The following is a 19,555-nucleotide window of genomic DNA, read 5'->3' as shown; positions in this document are numbered from 1 at the left end:
AGAAATGACATATATGTTAAAAAGCAATGGTGCTAAAATGCATTCTGGTTTCACTCCTTTGACTGAATAAAGTCAGAAAGATCCCCTCCTCATCTTATTACATCTTATTCTAAGGCCAGTTTTTATTATTATTATTATTATTATTATTATTATTATTGTTATTATTATTATTATTATTATTATTATTATTATTATTATTATTATTATTATTATTATTATTATTATTATTATTATTATTTAGGAGCAGGAGTCTTTTGTCTATAGAAGATTTGCTCAGAATGTTGATATCTAACCCTTGAGATATTATAAAAAGCTGCCTTGAAATCAATGAAAGCTGTATATGGATTCCAGTAAAAATGATTTGTATATTTGTCTACTAGATGTTGAAATACTGGGCAGTGGTCTACAGTGGATCATCCTGGTTGAAACCCTGCTTGCTCGGGGTAAATTATTCCCTCATCTTATCCAAGTTTGATGTTTGGTGAATAGGTACCTGGCATATAGTTTGGTAAATAAACTAGTTCAATAAACTAATTGGTCTATAATTAACCAGGGCTTTCCTATCACCCTTTTTACATAAGGGAACAATTACAGCTTCCCCCGAGACCTGTAATCTTAATGTGTGAAAAGAAGGAAGCCAATAAAGGGATCTACCAATTTGAATTGGATTTAATTAGCTCAGGGGGGATACTGTTATTTCTGAGGTCTTTACCATGCTTAATTTGGTTAATGAGATTTTTAACTTCTTTGCATATGATTGGAGGCCACTGTGGTGTAAAGTTAAAGATTATTATTATTTATCGTATGGCACATTCACCTTTCAATAAAAATACAAGAGATAAAAATACAAAATATGAAATATAAAATATAAAATATTATAAACATATGTCCAGCTTACAGATATAATTTAGCTTAATTTTTCACAGCCAGGAAATCAGCAAAGTCTCCATTATAGATTATTTTGGCACTCTGACACTATCAGATAGTCCTCAACTTATAACACAATTGAGCCCAAAATTTCTGTTATTGAGATAGTTGTTAAGTGAATTTTGCCCCATTTTATGACCTTTTTTGCTACAGTTATTAAGTGAATCACTGTAGTTGATAAGTTAGTAACCCGATTGTTAAGTGAGTCTGGCTTCCCCATTGACTTTGCTTGTCAGAAGGTTGCAAAAGGTGATCATATGACCCTGGGACATGTCATAAATATGAGTCAGTTGCCAAGCATCTGAATTCTGATCACATGACCATGGAGATGCTGCAACGGTCATTGTGCTCTCCTATCTTCAAGGGAGCCATTTCATCTGACCTTGTTAAGACCCACCTGCCATCTGGTTTCTCTTCAATCTTTCACAATTTATTTTTTGTTTTATCTTCAAGCTGCTGTTTCCCATACATAATAAAGTAATATCATCCTGGTAACAGGAGCATCCCATCCAGGGGGCAAGGGGCGTGTAAAAAACCTCAAGATGGTGGTCATGACCATATGGCCAAGTCCTTTTTATGAGGGAGAGAGGAACAATGAGTGTGGGGCTTTGAATGCAGTTTCTGTCTTTACTTGGTTAAATATATTGACACATATATACTGTAGACATTTCTGCCTGGTAGAAACTGGAAACAGACATCCTTACATGCATGTCCATAAGAGTTGTGGTGGCGCAGTGGTTAGAATGCAGTATTGCAGGCAAACTGCCCATAGCCAGGAGTTCAATCCTGATCGGGTCAAGGTTGACTCAGCTTTTGATCCTTCCAAGGTTGGTAAAATGAGGACCCAGATTGTTAGGAGCAATATTTGACATTAGTAAATCACTCAGACAGTGCTATAAAGCACTATGAAGTGGTGTATAAGTGTAAGTGCTATTGCTGTTTTAGCAGTTTTAAGCCCCAATCTAGTTTTGAGCCTCTTGCTTCTGAGCTGTATAGGTTTTGCCCTCAAGGAAAGAGCATCACACATGTCAGCCTCTTATCTCCAATGGCTGTGAATGTCACGGCTGATGCTTTCATATTGTAATATACTTGCGACCTTATCAGGGAGGTCAGGAAGGGAATTTCCTCTGGTTAGGTCAGCGGTTCTCAACCTATGGGTCGTGACCCCATTTGGGGTCGATTGACCATTTCACGGGGGTTGCCAAGCAAGGCTGTCCGCCATTTTTTTTGTCCACCATTTTTCCCCCTTTTCCGGCGGGTGCCTTACCTCCCTTGGGCTGGGCCAGCTGGTGGTCGGCCTGCTCCGTCTCTGCCGCTTGCCAGCTACGCCTCGGCCGGTGCAGGGGGTGGAACCACGCATGCGCGGTGCTCCCGGGCAGGGAAAGTCCTCGACTTACGACCGGTTGGGTAGTCCTCGACTTACGACCGGTTTAGTCCTCGACTTACGACCGGTTTAGTCCTCGACTTACAACCGGTTGGGGTTCGCGGCATTAAAAAGGTTGAGAACCACTGGGTTAGGTATTAGAATGCCTGCATAACAACTTCCATGTATATTGGGACTACAGTTGTCAGAAATTGCCAATATTGATTAGATTGTACATAATCAATTATTCAACTTTTTTATAAAAAGGAAATGTTCAGATATGGCTGTTACTTAGGACCGGGAACATTGAAACAAGAAGACCCCAGTCTCCCATTATCATTATACATAACCAGGAAAAAAAAAAGAAAATAAAACCTTTTTCAAAAGTGGGAAATCAATTATCATTTGGACTCTTATTAATCATATTCTCCCCTTTAACTAGTTCTGGATTCAGAATGATTTCTGTTTTGAGAGCCTGAAACAGACATGTAATATCTTATCAATGTGCAAAATACAGTTTTTATTTAAACTAGATAAAAATTATTTTGCACTTCGTTTGGTACTTTCTGTTTGCATAACGTTAGACTTTACCTCCTGATCTCTGTATAGTGTGGCATGTTATTTGCATTGTCTATACCAGGAGTAGGCAACCTTGGCTCTTTTATGACTCGTGGACTTCAACTCCTAGAATTCCTAGCTGGCTCAGGAATTCTGGGAGTTGAAGTCCACGAATCATAAAAGAGCCAAGGTTGCCTACCCCTGGTCTATACCCTGGACTAAATTCTGTACCAACCGCCCCCCCCACACACACCATTTTCTAATTTCTACAAGTATATGCAGGCTTGCACAATTTTTCCTTTTTCAGAGTTATTTCTGTAACTGCCAGTTATGAGACATGGAGAGCTTTAAAAATTTCATCCAAAGGATTTTTAACACATTTTCAAGCATTTCATCTCAACTTTGAAAACTAATCATAAAAATGAAGCATGAAATTCTCAGAATTTGTTTGGGGTGGTGGTGGTGCTTGTTACAAAATTGCTGCCTACCCCCACCCCCACCCCGAAATAACCAGCTCTGGTTGTCACAAATACAGTGAGCCTTAGAGTTCTTGCTAAAGCAATCGTTTTATTGCAAAATCCTTATCTTTGCATGTCTTTGTAGAAGAGCTGTGATAAATATTTCAGAAAATTTAAATGTATTCTGATTCATTGTGTGGAGCACTTTAAAAAAATAATAGTTTTAATAATGATGATGATGATGATGATGATGATGATGATGATGATGATGTTGGAAGGGACCTTGGAGGTCATCTAGTCCAACCTCCTGCTCAGGCAGGAAACCCTATACCATTTCGGACAAATGGCTGTCCAGTCTCTTCTTAAAAACTTCCAGTGTTGGAGCATTCACCACTTCTGGAGGCAGGTTGTTCCATTGGTTACCGTAATTGTTCTAACTGTCAGAAAGTTTCTCCTTAGTTCTAGGTTGCTTCTCTCCTTGATTAGTTTCCACCCATTGCTTCTTGTCCTGCCTTCAGGTGCTTTGGAAAATAGCTTGACTCCCTCTTCTTTGTGGCATCCCCTGAGATATTAGAACTCTGCTATCATGTCCCCCCTCATCCTTCTCTTCAATAAACTAGACATGCCCAATTCCAGCAACCGTTCCTTATATGTTTTAGCCTCCAGACCTCTAATCATCTTTGTTGCTCTTCTCTGTACTCTTTCTAGAGTCTCAACATCTTTTTTACATCGTGGTGACCAAAACTGGATGCCATACTCCAAGTATGGCCTTACTTTCTTACAAGGCTGCAGTAGACAGACAGTATCTTAGAAAGGACATCTTACGTCTTCTATAAGAAGTGACTATTTTATAAAGCTACCAATCTACGTCCCAAAATAACATTGCCTTTTACTTCAGAAAAACTATAGTTTTATCATATGCAAAAATTAGTTCAATATCTTACAAATATACGTATGTGATATAGTTTAAGATTTCTTAAATTGCATTGTAGTCCTAAATTTAATATGGTTTGTAGAGTAGCCAGATTTCTGTGAATAGTTTGTATTTATTATACAGTAGATATCTAGCTTTTTGCCTTCTCAAATACTAATCTTCCTTCCTTCCTTCCTTCCTTCCTCCCTCTTCCCTCCCTCCCTTCCTCCCTTCCTTCCTTCCTTCCTTCCTTCCCATTTCTATTTTTGTTTGACAAAACTAAATCCGATCCTTGGTAAAATGAAATATATAAGTTGAGTAGCTGCCCAAATTGCTCTTCTTCTTGACCTGATCTTCATGCACGTCTATAGTTCTTAGTAAAAGCCAAACATCACACAAATATAGCTGTCTGTAAAGGAAACTTAAGACTGGTAACAACATTAAGTGGAGGTCTTTTCCAATATTTTCTGAATATCAATAAGAAGATGAGAACTGTCTTTAAAGCAAAAGACATTTTTCTTGGCATCCAGAGTAATTTAGGGATTATTAAGAGTACATGTTTTACTGGCAAAGACATGGAAGAAGTAGTATAGCTCACTTACAAATTTAAAAAAACCCCTTCTTTTAAAAGTAATTAATTTTGTGAATTGCAGATTTTAAAAAAATATCCAGATTTATTGGGAATCTGCTTTATTGGGAAGCACTTCAAACCATAGATTCCAAAGGATGTTCTTTTTTGTGTTTTTTGTACGTTAACAATGAACCTTGTCTTTTTTTTTTTTCCCTTAGGTGGGTAATATTAAAGCCTAGACCAAACTGGCAGAGATGCTACAGGGAAGTCACTATGTGATGGGTACAACCAGGATTGTCTCTTTTCTGTCCTAGCCGCTCAGCATTCTTCCTGAAAACATCTCATTTTCTGAGGTTTGGAGATTTTTTTCCTCTCTCACAAGTGGATAAGAATCAATGAAAGTTAAAAAAAAGAAAGAAAAAAGGAAACTGCTTGAAAGTCCTCCTAGATCAGTGGTTCTCAACCTTTTTAATGCCACGACCCCAACCGGTCGTAAGTTGAGGACTAAACCGGTCGTAAATTGAGGACTAAACGGTCGTAAGTCGAGGATTAAACCGGTCGTAAGTCGAGGACTAAACCGGTCGTAAGTCGAGGACTACCCAACCGATCGTAAGTCGAGGACTTTCCCTGCCCGGGAGTGCCGCGCATGTGTGGTTCCGCCCCCTGTGCCGGCCGAGGCATAGCTGGCAAGCAGCAGAGACGGAGCAGGCCGACCACCAGCTGGCCCAGCCCAAGGGAGGTAAGGCACCCGCCGGAAAAGGGGAAAAAATGGCGGACAAAAAAAATGGCGGACAAAAAAAATGGTGGACAGCCTTGCTTGGCGACCCCCGTGAAATGGTCGATCGACCCCAAATTGGGTCCCGACCCACAGGTTGAGAACCACTGTCCTAGATCAAACCAGGAATTTTTCTGTTCCATTACGTACACCTCAATGGTAATTATCAATATGCTCTGAAAAGAAGTAATATGGAGTGGGGTGATTGGGGCCATTCTGTTTCTCTTACTAGCTGACTTCCTGTCAGGAGAGGCTGAGTTCTAGTCCTGCCTTGGGCACAAAGTCAGCTAGGTGACCTTGGGCCATTCACTCTCCTTCAGCCCTAGGAAAGAGGCACTGGCAAATTACCTGCAAAACTCTTGCCAAGAAAACTGCAAACTGCAGCACTTGTCCGGGCAATTGCCAGGAGTTAAGATTGAATCAAAGGCATATATATGTGTGTGTGAGAGAGAAAGATAGCATACATGTTTATGCAAACACACAAATAATTTTAAAAATAGTTCAAGAATCCTATGTCATGAAAGCCAAAATGATATAGAAAGATTGGGTTTGAACCAGGAAGTCCGAGATTTTGATCACCCATGAAGCTCACTGTGGGTCACTGACTATCCCTGAACTTCATTTATTTTACAGGTTTGCCTAGTAATAAAATGGACTAAAGAGATTATATAGGTCTTCTTAAGCTTTTTCGAAGAAAGTGGAATAAACATATAACCATAAGTCAAATTAAGAGCCCTATAATTAAAACCTCAAGAAGGAGCAGACAGTGGGGATAAAGGAAGAACCACAAATAGCAGTTGTCTACAACAGAATGTTGTGAGCTGTGAGGCTGTTGTAACCCAATCTCTTTGTTCCTAATAAGACAAAAGGAAAATATTTGCTAGGACCAGAGTTCCTTGGGCTGAAATATCTGCTTTAATTCAGAAGAGTTTGATTCATAGCAGAATTCAATCACGTTTTCTGATGGTCTCCTGTCTAGAAATGGGAAGAATGGCTGTTTGCAGTGCCAAATTATTTACAGATGAATAAAGTTAGTAAGGATTATTGTCATCTTATATAGCCCCTGAGTCTCTCTCAAATGAAGCAAGAATGAGCTTCTTTTTCAATTTTCCTCATTGTGATACCCTCCAGATACATTGGGACTACAACTCCCACTTGGAGAAGTTCGTTCAGGATTAATTAAGCTTTTGGTGGATCTTTCTGATTACATTTCAGGACTGTACATTGAGTAGTTCTTCAGAAATAAGACTGTTTGCTATAATCCTAAAACACATTGTTCTATATCTAATATATTCTTTCTTCGTCAGATGTATTTAACTCTGTATAACTGCTAAAGTATATGACATAATGATATTGTTTTGGGAAATGATGTGACTTTATTTAATATAAATAAATTAAATGGGCTCATTTAATTGCCCGTTTGCTAATGAGTATTGTTTGGGGAAATTCAAATGCTAGAGAGGGATCAAATTATAAGGCCTTTCTTGCAAAATGTCAAAGCTATCATTTAGTCATTGAGAACATGGCTGTCCAAGAATGTTAAATGTAATTTGGCAAAGTTTAAACCAGCACAAATGACTAATTCATTGAAATTGGATGGACGGTGACAGTCTAGGAGATTTTTCTTCTGCTCTGGGTGAAAATTATCAAAATTTAGTCTAATAAACAACGTTTGCCTCCCATCCAAATAATGATCATGTGCTACTGGCCTTAAATTTAAATTTTAAGCTTCCCATCTAGAATTGTTTGTACTTAGGCCATCTCTGGGCTTGCCTCATCAAGAAGAAGAAGCACATGAACCAAGCTCCTGCAAAAAAATAATCTATTCCAAATAATCACCATTCTGTTCCATGTCTGATTCAGGAAACCACATCGCGAACTATTATGGCATAGTCATTCTGAGGCTGCAGAAGTTTCTAACCAATAAAAAAAAATAGTTACCATACCAAAGATTCAGCACCAAAAGCTGGTTTGACAAAGAGTATAAAAAGGTCAACAGATATTTCTCCACAATTTATAGTGTTGCACCACTAGTAACTACTTCAAAGAAAAGCTCTGCTGAAATTCTAAGTTAGTAACCACTGTTAGAACAAAGGTCTCAACCTTTTTCTGGTACATTATAACAATAATCCCACTGCAAGTCCATCTTCTTTTATTTGCCACTTTCCCTCTGATGTGTGGGTGACATTTTTGACTGTTTGACAGTATCTCAAACAATCCTTTGACTCCCAGTTGTTGGTCCCCCTTCTGAATGGCTGCCTGTTCCTCTCTGAGATTATCAAAGCAACCTTGTGAGCAAGAAGCAATTCAGAGGCAGTTTACAAATCATCTGCCAACTTTGAAAGGGATTAAAAAGAACTGTTGACTGACTTTGCTTTTCCATTTTGCAACTTTTGGTCAGTATTTGCTTGATTTTGACTTCCATTGCCTTAAGACAGCTGGGAAGAGTTTGCTAGCATTACTTTATGTAAAAGAATGATTTTTATCATAGTTGACCTATATTGAATACTCTTTCTCAAAAATATATTCCCATTTTCTTTTTATAATAGTTATTTTATGAAGGATTATTATTACAATGGTAAAAAATAATACACATTTTTTAAAAGATGAAAGAATAACCAATTTGGTCTAGTGGGGAAGGCAGCAGGCTAGAAAGACAGAGTCTGTGAGTTTGTCTTAGCCCAACTCACCTCAAAAGGCTGTTCTGGTGGGGAAAATAGGAGGAGGAAAATGTGTCGGATGTGTCGGATATGTTCGCTGCCATGAGTTATACATAAAAATAATAAAGGTGGAATATAGATGGTAGAGAGAGATGAGATAGATAGATAGATAGATAGATAGATAGATAGATAGATAGATAGATAGATAGATAGATAGATAGATAGATAGATAGATAGATAGATAGATGATTGATTATAGGTAATAATACAGAAAAGAAAGGAAAAAAATAAAAATAGAAAATAAAGAAAAGAATTTAGGAAAGAAAAAAGAAATATATAAAGAAGTGACTTACCATCTTTATCACAAGAATTATTAACACATTTATTAGATTTCAGTCCTGGTTATTATAAATTACTGGCCTGGCATGGAGTCATGAGAAAAACTATGCATTCCATGGATCTTCCTGTAGAGCAGACTTAGCATGGGATGTGAAGCCTTTCTTATTTCATCCTCATCTTTTTTTTAAAGCATAAGCTTTCAGACAGAAATTACTTTCTTCTCATATGTTTGGATATGAGAGAAAGCAGACTATGTCCTTCCTTTTTTATTATCAAATTTGAGCAGCTTTAGTGATAATTCTTATTACCACTTTCTTACCAGAAAAGATTAATATAATGTAAGCCTGAGGCACACCACATACAAATGACACTTTTATTTTATTAGAAAATCAGCTTATCAGGTTATGGTTTTTAAGCAACATAGATGGCTTAAGCCTTTCCCTGTTCATGTTCTTCTTGAATATTCCCCCCCCCCTTTGCAGGTTCCCAGATATATGTGTTAAAGGGTGATTCCTGTTTCAAATCTAAAAGGGGAAAGGAATGATTTCAATAGAAAAAAGTCTGGTGAGATTAGCATTATTATGAATTGAGGGGTATATTAGGTGAGGCAAATTTTTTCATCACCACGATGGAAGAAACATGAAACTGGGAAAGCAACTCTTTGTGGAAAAAAGTGAAACTCACAGATGTTACATAGCATGACCTCACTCCTTGATTCAAAATGTGCTGTTTAATTCTTAATTACTTAGATCTGCATATAATGTAGATCTCAGTCATTCTTCTGTCATTCTGATTCGAATTACAACACCATCAGCAAAGAGGGCACATTGAACTAATGCTCTTGTTGCTTAAGCAAAGGTTAATGACTTTGGACAAACAGAAGTAACTGGCTTTGGTGTGTCTCTCATTTCCATTTGCAGATTGCACAATTCCCTTCTGTGGGGCATTAAGCTAGTAGCATTGAAATATCGCTGGATATCTGTTGAGTTCTTCTACAAAGCTGTCAGTTAGGCATGCTGAGCAGAAAATAAATCTTCCTCTTTTCATAAGAGGGTTTTGTTGAAAGAGGAGAGACTCATTTCTTCAGTGCTGTAATCTTTGAGGCATTTTAAGAAATCGTTCAAATCCCACGTACCTTCCATGTTCATTGGGGATCAGGAATCTTGAACTGCATTTCTGGTGGCAAAGCTTTGTTAAGAACAACCCTGGAGAACGGGGATAGAGGTCATGAGAAACACCCACTTCACAGTCTGGCATCCCAGACAGTCATTTTCTATCCCCTCATCTTATCTGCTAAGAACTAGTGAGCTGAAGTCTCTTCCTGCATACAGAGGTAAATCTCATGGATGAGACTTCAACTTGATCGTTGTTATCATGAATTTCCAGTCTTTGTCTGACTTGCATAAGGAAATAGAGATGGGTAAGAGGGCACGCAGAAAGAGCCAAAGTCGGTTAAGAGACTTAGGATGTGCAAATGCGAGCTGAGCTGGAGGAGGCAGATTTGGATGGGATGTTAACTATCAGCCAAAATATTACCTGAAAGTCTCAAAGCACTTTTCATTTGTATCAGAGACTGAGAGTGTGCAAGATATAATCATATATGATTATTACATATGATAAAGGCTCTATGATGACTTGGTTATCAGAACTGCCACTGGGAACCCTCTCCCAGTTAATTCCAGAGGGAAGAGTACTGAAGGTATCCTAAATTGTACTTTTAAGTGTTCGTATTAATAATTCTGTTTTCAAATTATCTAACAGTTCATTTGATTCACTGTCAAATGTTGTACATAAAAAGTGATTCTAATTGTGCCTTTCCCACATTTCAACAAATGACATCTCATAAATAGAAAGAAACAGAGGAGAAAAGAAAACTATTTCCAAATCGGGAAAGGGTTGGTGGTAGCCGCAAAGGCATGGGAAATTTAGAGCTCTCCCTGGAGTCTTGGAATTAAGTTTTGATAGGGAAGAACCAAATTAATCAGTGGAATGACTTACCTCCAGAAGTTGTGGGTGCTCCAACACTGGAGGTTTTTAAGAAGAGAATGGACAGCCATTTGTTTGAAACAGTATAGGCTTGAGCAGGGGCTTGGAGTAGAAGACCTCATCCCTTCCAACTCTGGTATTCTGTTATTCAAATACAAAACAAACAAAAAAGCAGGTGCCTTCAAAAGTTTTTAAAAATGCCAGATTTCCTTCAAGTAAAATCTGACTTCCAGTGGCTCCATGCATAACATAGAAGTGACAATAACATAGAAGTGGGTTGTTGTTGCCTTCTTTTAGGATGTTTTTATAACTTCCTGAATTACTCTTTAGCCCTCAGATTTCCTAGTGGTGTTCTTTAAATTACTAAACTTGTTTAGCTTTGTGACTTGCTGTGGTATCTACATGGAAGATCATTTATCTTGTTTATCCATCAAATAATTAAATAAGGTTTAGATAGGTACAAGTATTTGTGAATTGTCCAAAACCAAATGCAATTTAATATATCTTGGATGAGTAGCTTTTATGAGAACTTAGAAAATTAACCAGAGTGGTTTATAGTTAGGACATCCTAGAGTTACATTTTCTCCTAGGCATTACTTGCTCAGAAAGTCGGGACATAACAAATAACAACTGTACCTTGAACTACAGGTCCACAACTCTGTTTCCAGAGTTAAATGTTACTCCTGGAAGTCCTAAATATAGATCTCCAGGGTCTTTGAAAAGTCAACAATTTTATGCAATTTTGTGTCCATCAGAAACAGAAAAACTATCAAACTTGTAGGGAGAATAACTGCTGCATCTAATTCTGAAATGAAAATGAAATGAAATTCTGAGCTCAAAAAAGTGGCACATCCATAATTTGAGATCCTTTCTCTTTTCTCTGCCTTCTTTTCTAAAAGTGATAGGAAAAGCATGACTGTTAGCTGCAATGTACTTTATTTCTGTGGAAAATAGGAAAACTCTATGTTGACAAGTTTCATTTTGAGTAATGTTCTTCTTAGGCTATAATGAAAATACAGAATTTTCCCATTTTCCAAAGCGGCATACTTTGTATAACAAGGGATATAAACAAGATCCAAGGGAAAATAAGCAGAACATCACTAACATGGCAACCTTTTTCAAGAATTCGCAATAACAGTGTTTTAAAAGATATTAGATGAGCTTTGATCTCTCTATATAACCTGTGTTGTTATGTTTAATTCAGATTCTGTGGTCCAATGCAAATGATAACGCTTTTCTTTTTCCCATCTTTTTCCTCCAGGCACAGATTGAGAGCACGATGTTTTGTCACTGCATGATATTTGTGCTTGGAACAGTGCTTGTGAGCAGAGAAACATTCGCAATTCGAAACTGTTCAGTGGAAAACGTGATAGCCTTCTATAATTCATGCAATCTCACTTGGGTGCCACCTGTGCCTGAACATGTTGTTATTCTATCCCTAAACTTTAATTTCATCCAAGAAGTTAATGCAACCTCATTCCCTCTGAGGGAGAAACTAAACATTTTATACCTTGTGGGCCAAAAATATTTTCCTTTAACTATAGGAAAAGATGCTTTTAGGAATTTGCCAAACCTTCTACAACTGGATTTGAATGGCAACAAAATGATGGTGTTAGACCCTGATGCTTTTGTGGGCTTGTTTAGAGTACGTAATCTTTTTCTATATGAAAATGGGCTTGATGAATCCATTCTGGAAGAGGATTACCTCAGAGATTTGATTTCATTGGAATATCTGCACCTCAGATATAATAAAATCACTCGTGTTCGCCCTCACAATATATTTTATAAGATGAAATCCTTGGATATTCTAGATTTAGGATTCAACCGTATTGAATCTATCTGTGAAGGGGATCTTAATAATTTTCGAGGAGCAAGGTTCAAATTGTTTATTCTTTATAATACTAATTTGTATGGAAGTTCTATGAATTGGGCTACTTGTGGGAATCCTTTAAAAAATGTTAGCATAGAAACACTGGATGTTGGGAGTAATGGCTGGGGTACAACTCTAACGCGGCAATTTTGTGCAGCTATTAGAGGATCCCCACTTTTGGCTTTGAAGATTTCCTCTCATACTATGGGTGCATCATTTGGATTTAATAATCTTCCTGATCCTGATATTAATACATTTGCAAGTCTTAATGACAGTGGCCTCATCTTGCTTGATATATCAGAAGGCTGGATTTTTTCTCTTAAACCACAAGTATTTCAGCATCTCCATGATTTGAAGCTGCTGAATCTTAACAATAATAACATAAATAAAATTGAGACAGGAGCATTTCTTGGTCTTCAGAATCTGCAACATCTATACCTATCAAACAATCTGCTTGGTGAGCTCTTTAAGGACACTTTTGAAGGGCTTCCTAATGTGATTCATATAGATCTAAAACATAATCACATTGGAGTGATTGATAGAGATCCATTCAGATCCTTACCACGGCTTCAACACGTGGATCTCCGGGATAACGCTTTAAAAGTAATCAATTCTCTCCCAAATCTCCTCAATGTTATGTTAGGTGGCAACCGGATAGAGTCTACACCATATTGGAAAATACAATTTATCAATGCCACACTCCTTAACTTAGAAGGAAACAAATTGGGGAATCTGGGTGATCTCTATGAACTTCTCCAATTTCCAGCACTGCAGTATCTTGTTTTAAAAAACAATCGTTTATCCTATTGCTTCAAATACAAAGACATAGCAAAAGACAATCAGTTGCTTTACTTGGACCTTGGAGACAACATGCTAAAGCTTATATGGGAGAGAGGTTTATGTTTGGATGTGTTCAAAGCCCTTTCCCACTTGGAAGTTCTCCATCTCAATAACAACTACCTTACTTTCATCCCAGAGGGTATATTTAGTGAGCTAATGTCACTCAAGACACTTAACTTGTCTAACAACCTATTGACTTCCATTTCTCAAGATTCCTTTCCTACAAACTTGAAAGCTCTTAACTTGTCATCAAATCAGCTATTTTACCCTGATCCTCAGATCTTTGCAACATTAGACCAGCTGGATATCACCCATAACACATTTTACTGTAACTGCCTATTAAGCGACTTTATTATGTGGCTAAACCAAACCAATGTTACTTTAGATGGCTCACGCTATGACATATTTTGTTCTGGACCACCAGAATTTGCTAATATTCCTCTCCATGGCTTAAATACAGAGAATTGCAATGAAGACAAGCTCATGGAGCCTCTACAGCTATCGCTCTTCATTTTTACTTGTGTTAGTATAATTATGTTTCTAGTAGCAGTAGTTGTTTTTTCTCGTTTTAGGGGCGTTTGTTTCCTCTCGTATAAAACACTCATACAATTCCTCATGAAGGAGCTTCCACCAGATCTGGATCAACAAGGATACAAATATGATGCTTATCTTTGCTATAGCAGCAAAGACTTTGAGTGGGTCCAAAATTCCTTGATAAAGCATCTAGATACTCAATATTCTAAGAAGAACAGATTTGCTCTCTGCTTTGAAGACAGAGACTTCCTGCCTGGGGAGGATCATATCAGTAATATTCATGATGCTGTCTGGAACTGCAAGAAGACAATTTGTGTGGTCACAAGACAGTTTCTCAAGGATGGCTGGTGTGTGGAAGCCTTTAATTTTGCCCAGAGCAGGTATCTCTCTGATCTGGAGGATATACTTATAATGGTGGTAGCTGGATCTCTTTCTCAATATCAGCTTATGAAATATCAACCAATCAGGATCTTCTTGCAAAGAGGGCAGTACCTGAGATGGCCAGAAGACCATCAAGATTTGGAGTGGTTTTTAAACACACTGTCTCACCAAATAATGAAGGAAAAGAAAATTAAGAAGCCTCCAGCGCTAGAATTGAAGGTTATGACCGTTTCCTAACAGGTGTGGTTCCTGGCCATTATGCAAGTCTGACTTTCCAGAGAATTTGTCAGTTCATTCTGATATCATAGGGCGCCATTCTTTCTGTCCAATGAGCTAAGTGAACATGATGTTGATACTTCTCTGTTATATCTCTGGTGAACTTGACTTCATTTTTTTCAGTGTAAAATGTCTGATTACTTATAGCGTTAAGTTGTGGAAGCACAGTTATGGATGATTGGTATACTATTTTGGAAGGCTCTTGCACATGCATACTGAAATAAAGGAATGGTGCAGTTTAATGCAACTATAAATGTTGCTGATGTTGCTCAGCCCAAAAGGTGGGTCGGTGGGGGACATTACAGTCTCTGCTTTGGTGGGTTCTGATAATAGATCTATGCAAACATTCAGAAGAGCAGTGTTTTCCAACCTTGACAACTTTAAGAAGTGTGGAAGTCCAACTCCCAGAATTCTAGGAACTCCACACATCTTAAAGTTGCTAAAGTTGAGAAACACTCTAATGGAGACTTAGTTTTATTAGGAGCTAGGATTCAGACATGCCCCCCCCATTCCAGTATTTTGTAAAGTATCTGTGTATTTCTTTGTGCATTGAGCAATCAGCCTCTGCAGATTTGTGCCAAATTTGGTTCAAGATATTAACATGCCTTCCTGTTTTGAGGGGCCATCCTTTTTAGATTTCCTGTTCATGGAGTAGTTTGTTTATATTCAACTAAAAAAAAAGTAAAACAACAGGGTTGCAGGAGTGCTTGGTATACAAGGTGAGGTGCAGTTTAACTTGCATTCTTATCCTGAAAGATTGCAGAGAGTGATAACTGAAATATGGAATGGCTAAACTTTTTCAATGTACATTTTTTCAGATAAATCTGTGTTTTGTTTTTGCATATTTTTTCTCAAGAGCAATGTTTTAAAATCTGGCTGAGCAGGTCACTTTCCATCAAAATGTGTGTTTTCTTTGGCTCAGTTATTCATTCCCTGTAAATTAAACACCAACCAGGGAGGGTTGCATCATTGCAAGTTCTTCCCTTGTCTTCTGTGTGTTTTTGTCACGTGCCCAAGATATCCCAATATGACGATCTACAGATGTTCTGATGCAGACTTCCTTTAGCTGTCCAGATTTGTTGGATTGCAACTGCCATAATTCCATGCAAATTTGAGAAATGTTGTTCAAAGAATTTCACTACTATGAGGCAAGGCCTTCCAACAGTATTTATTTTGCATGGAATAGAAAGAATATATATAATAAAAGTTTAAGAACAACTATCTCAGTGGCTAAGCAATTTAGTCCTTAGAGTGAAACCCAGTACTTCACCTTTTACATATTATTCTTATTCCTATTTTCATTTTATACATAATATTAAAGTGTTAATAAATATTTTAAACATAATATTTAAAAAAAACTATTTTTGAGCCTCTTGAATTTGTTTCATAGAATCTACCTCAGAACAGGTGTGCATGAGAATTCCATTCAGTTTGTTTTTTATAAAAACTTACCCAAACGTTTTTTCCAAAATTGAGAAGGAAAATATTAAAGAGGTTAAATTTAAAACCTTAACACAGGAGACCATAACAATGACAGATTCATCTAACATTCAAACAATATTCAAACTAATTTGCTGTGAAGAGACCAGGTTATTTTACATGTGGCTGAATTAATTTAAATATGGAATGTTTTACACAAAACAGCATTCTTGTCTCCTGTTAATACAAAGTGCATGACTAGTCAACTGATATCAGGAGGCATTGTGCATTTCCAACATACAGTATGTTATGGATTATAATTGATATGTGATTCACTGATGTGCATTTTCATCTCAAAGAAACTCTTAAATATTTCTGTTAGCCTTGCTTTTTGGTCTACTTGTTATGGGCGATTAGAAGGCACAAGTTCAGTTAGTGGGCTGCCAAAAGAATAGCTGAAATGTGGTAATGTGCCTCTTTTTTCTCTCTGAAATGCAGAAGTTAAATTGGCTGCTGAAAGAAGTACAGAATAATCCAGCTGAGAGAGCTGGAGATGAGGGGAAAATAATATTCATTCCATCAAGAAGTAATTTGCTCCCTTTCTCACATTAGAAGTGATTCTCCTAAGCAACCTGCATGGAAACCCAGTTAATGGAAAGAGAGCATCTGTTCTAGCAATGCCAGTTTACTATTGCCAGACATGTAGAACAGAGCTTTCTGTCTTATCCAGGGTAAGAGAACATCCATGTAGTGATAGGATAGAGAGGTCAATGCCTTTCTTCTCACCTTGCTGGATTTTTAAGTTGGAGAAGAACAAGCTGTATGTAGCGTAGAATGAGGGGAGCTGGCCCTTTGCTTTCTAGTATGCTAGCTTTCCTTTGTAAAACTAGTTTTCTTTAACAGAAACAATCTGGGAGGGAGGGCATCTGGTGGGCACCGAGAGAAATGCCCAAAAGTAGATTGCCTCCCCATAATGCCTCGTTGGGGACCCTGAAAATACAAGGATGGGTTTTGATCTTAAAGCAACAGGAGTGTAACTGGACTACTGAAACATCTACTATGGTACTGGTAATTTCTAAGTGGTGTTCTCCTGCTGTTCCTGTTTTTTTTAAAAAAAAAAATAAGTGTGCAAATTGAGATATCTCAAAAAATCAAAGGAATGAAATGTCAATTTTTCTCTTCAATAACTTCCTCAAAGTGTAAAGTGTTTTGGTTAAAATATTGTTTTTCATTATACCTATTTATGGGATATTTTGCATTCTCACTTTTGTCATATTATGACCTTAACTGTATTTTGCTATATATTATATAAATGAGATGTATATTTATTTTGTATAATTGAAGGATTAAAAACAAGCAAAGATGTTATTTCTAAATGCTAATGTAAAAATAAACTTTACAAGAGGAAAGTTTATGCTGCATTTCAGTAATTTTTATGCTACATGTACAGTATTTCCTAAAGTTTAACTGAAAATTGAAATTTTGTTTTTCTTTTTAAATGACTGCTAATAGTATTGAGTGATGATAAATATCTTCATTGAAATGGAAGACACACGTTTATACTTGCGTCATGTCAAATTGGTTCAGTAAAACAATGTGGAGTTTGTTTGGAAAATAAGTATTTTCAGTGGTTTGTTTTGTAAGAAAAAAGGTGCCAGAACTCACATCTTGTTAATCTTTTGTTTACCTTTCGCACGTAGTCAATCACTGTATACACACCCATACACGTCAGTTGTGTAATGAAACATAATGTTTGCCGCGCACAGTAAGCACTCAGTGCGTGACCACATGACAAATCACAAGCTGAGCAGTGCCACAAGCCGAGCAGCCGGACAAAGTATGCATGCATTGGACTCACACACAAGCAGCCCGCATGCACTTTTTAAATGATTTTGCCGTCAACCTGCTACACTTGACAAGGTGATTCACGTCCACGTGGACCAAACATCAAATTTTCAAGTTACTTTTAAAACTTAGAAAATCCATCAAAAAAGGTGCTGGAACTCCATTCCAGTGAGTTCTATGACTAAAAAAAGCACTATTTTGTGTTTTAAATGAGTTAATTTTATTGAATATGGAAACTGGAACATGATTTTAAGCTCCTTAACCTCTAGATGGCGCTATGGGATTTTTGACAACTCTTAATACTTTTACCAATAATTGTATCCATTCAGAGTACTTCAATAAGCAATTTCCATTTTTTCATGCTTTTTTCATTCTTCAAATTAGTCAAAGAACATAGAAAGATTGCACCAAAATGTATGGTGACCACAGCTTTCATAAACTAGAACTCATTTTTTATACGCCCATCTGGGGATCTGTATGAAGGGCAGCAAATTATTCAGTGTACTCAAATACTAATGTGGTATCGTCAGTTGTAAATGTTTGAGTCCAGAATTATAATCAGAAAAATGACAGATAGGAAAGGACTGTAAAATATATGCAAGATCTCAGTAGGACATTGCACTGAACCAAACACATTCAAATGGAGCTTTCTTTAGTAGCACCCAGACACAAAGTTGCCCTGGCAACATTTTTCTGCTACACGTCCTTGAAACATTTACCCAGCTCATGAGTGAGACAAGTCTTAAGTCATTCTAAGCTGCACAAGTATCAAAGCTGTATATTCACTCCTACCTCCCCTTACTCAAATTTGGTTCAAAGAGCAAGCACAAGGAATATAAAGTTGGATAGGCTACTTTGAAAAGAAGTCAGATTACTTCAATTACCTGAAACAGGCAACAGGCAAGAGATGATCAACAGGCACAGCAAGTTGCGTGTTGGTACTGCACAAGTAGTACTCAACTTATAATCATTCATTCAGCACCTGTTCAAAGTTATGGTGGCACAGAATGAACTGTAACTGGCTCCTGAAGTTACAGCACCTCCATGGTCATGTGTTCAAAATTTGAGTGCCTGGTAGCCCGCCCACACTTACAACCAAAGGGGCACTTCAGTTCCCCTGACTTGCCTGTCTCTCTCCCATCTATAATCTTTTGGCCCCCTCCACTCCATGGGTCCTGCTGCCCTTGTTGACCTTTGTCGTATTCTTGCTCCCGCTGCTGACAAGGTTTGCCTATTCTGGCTCTTTGAGAGGCAACTGCTGGCCATACAAGACTTTCTTCCCAGGTTGCACATGGTGAATTCCTTACAAGATTTGGGAGAGATGGCCTCACAGGGCCAGCAGCTGCCTTGCATAGAGCCAGGCAGGGCACACCTCATTAACAGCAAGAACGAGAAGACGGCAGTGGTCAACTGGGTGGTTGCGTGCAGAGTGGTTAAGGGGACTGGGACCAGACTGGGGTGGCTGCAACTTTGGCTTTGTGATGCACTGATGTGCCCAACTGAGGCTGGACTTCATGCTGCAAAGGGCTTCACTGTGCTGCAGCTCAGGAGCTTTTTGCAGCCCCAGAACTATGGCATGTCAAGTAGACATTGAGCTGCAGCATGGTAAGCATCTCCAGAGTTGCATGGTTCTGGGGCTAGTTGCCACCCTACAAGGCAGAGTGCAGGAGGATGACCAAAAGAGCAGAGACTGGATGGGTGGGTGGGGGGATTAGGCAGTTGGCAGGAATTGAAGGAAAGACAATACCTTACCTTGGAAGAATCAAGGTTTGGAGATGAGAGGAACCAATCCCAGAACAGCTTGTATTAGGATAGGTCCTTGGTTAATGAATGATGGGAT

At 37.9% G+C, this 19,555-nt stretch overlaps 1 protein-coding gene across 1 annotated transcript; it reads left to right on the top strand.

The window, feature by feature from the left end:
* Positions 1–5,029: 5,029 nt before the first annotated feature.
* Positions 5,030–14,569, top strand: TLR5 (toll like receptor 5). The gene is made up of 2 exons (XM_015831927.1): positions 5,030–5,143; positions 11,812–14,569. Exon 2 carries the CDS (start codon positions 11,830–11,832, stop codon positions 14,410–14,412), a length of 2,583 nt encoding a protein of 860 aa, XP_015687413.1. The 5' UTR covers positions 5,030–5,143; positions 11,812–11,829; the 3' UTR covers positions 14,413–14,569.
* Positions 14,570–19,555: the final 4,986 nt, after the last annotated feature.

This window comes from Protobothrops mucrosquamatus, unplaced genomic scaffold (genome assembly GCF_001527695.2).
Source record: "Protobothrops mucrosquamatus isolate PMUCROS unplaced genomic scaffold, P.Mucros_1.0 scaffold_289, whole genome shotgun sequence".
NCBI classification, from domain to species: domain Eukaryota; kingdom Metazoa; phylum Chordata; class Lepidosauria; order Squamata; family Viperidae; genus Protobothrops; species Protobothrops mucrosquamatus.
Note: the sequence above shows the minus strand (reverse complement) of the source record. Positions and strands in the feature narration are given on the sequence as shown.

Bases quoted from the DNA above. Each gene is read 5' to 3' on its own strand.
- TLR5 (XM_015831927.1), top strand. From the start codon at position 11,830: ATGTTTTGTCACTGCATGATATTTGTGCTTGGAACAGTGCTTGTGAGC.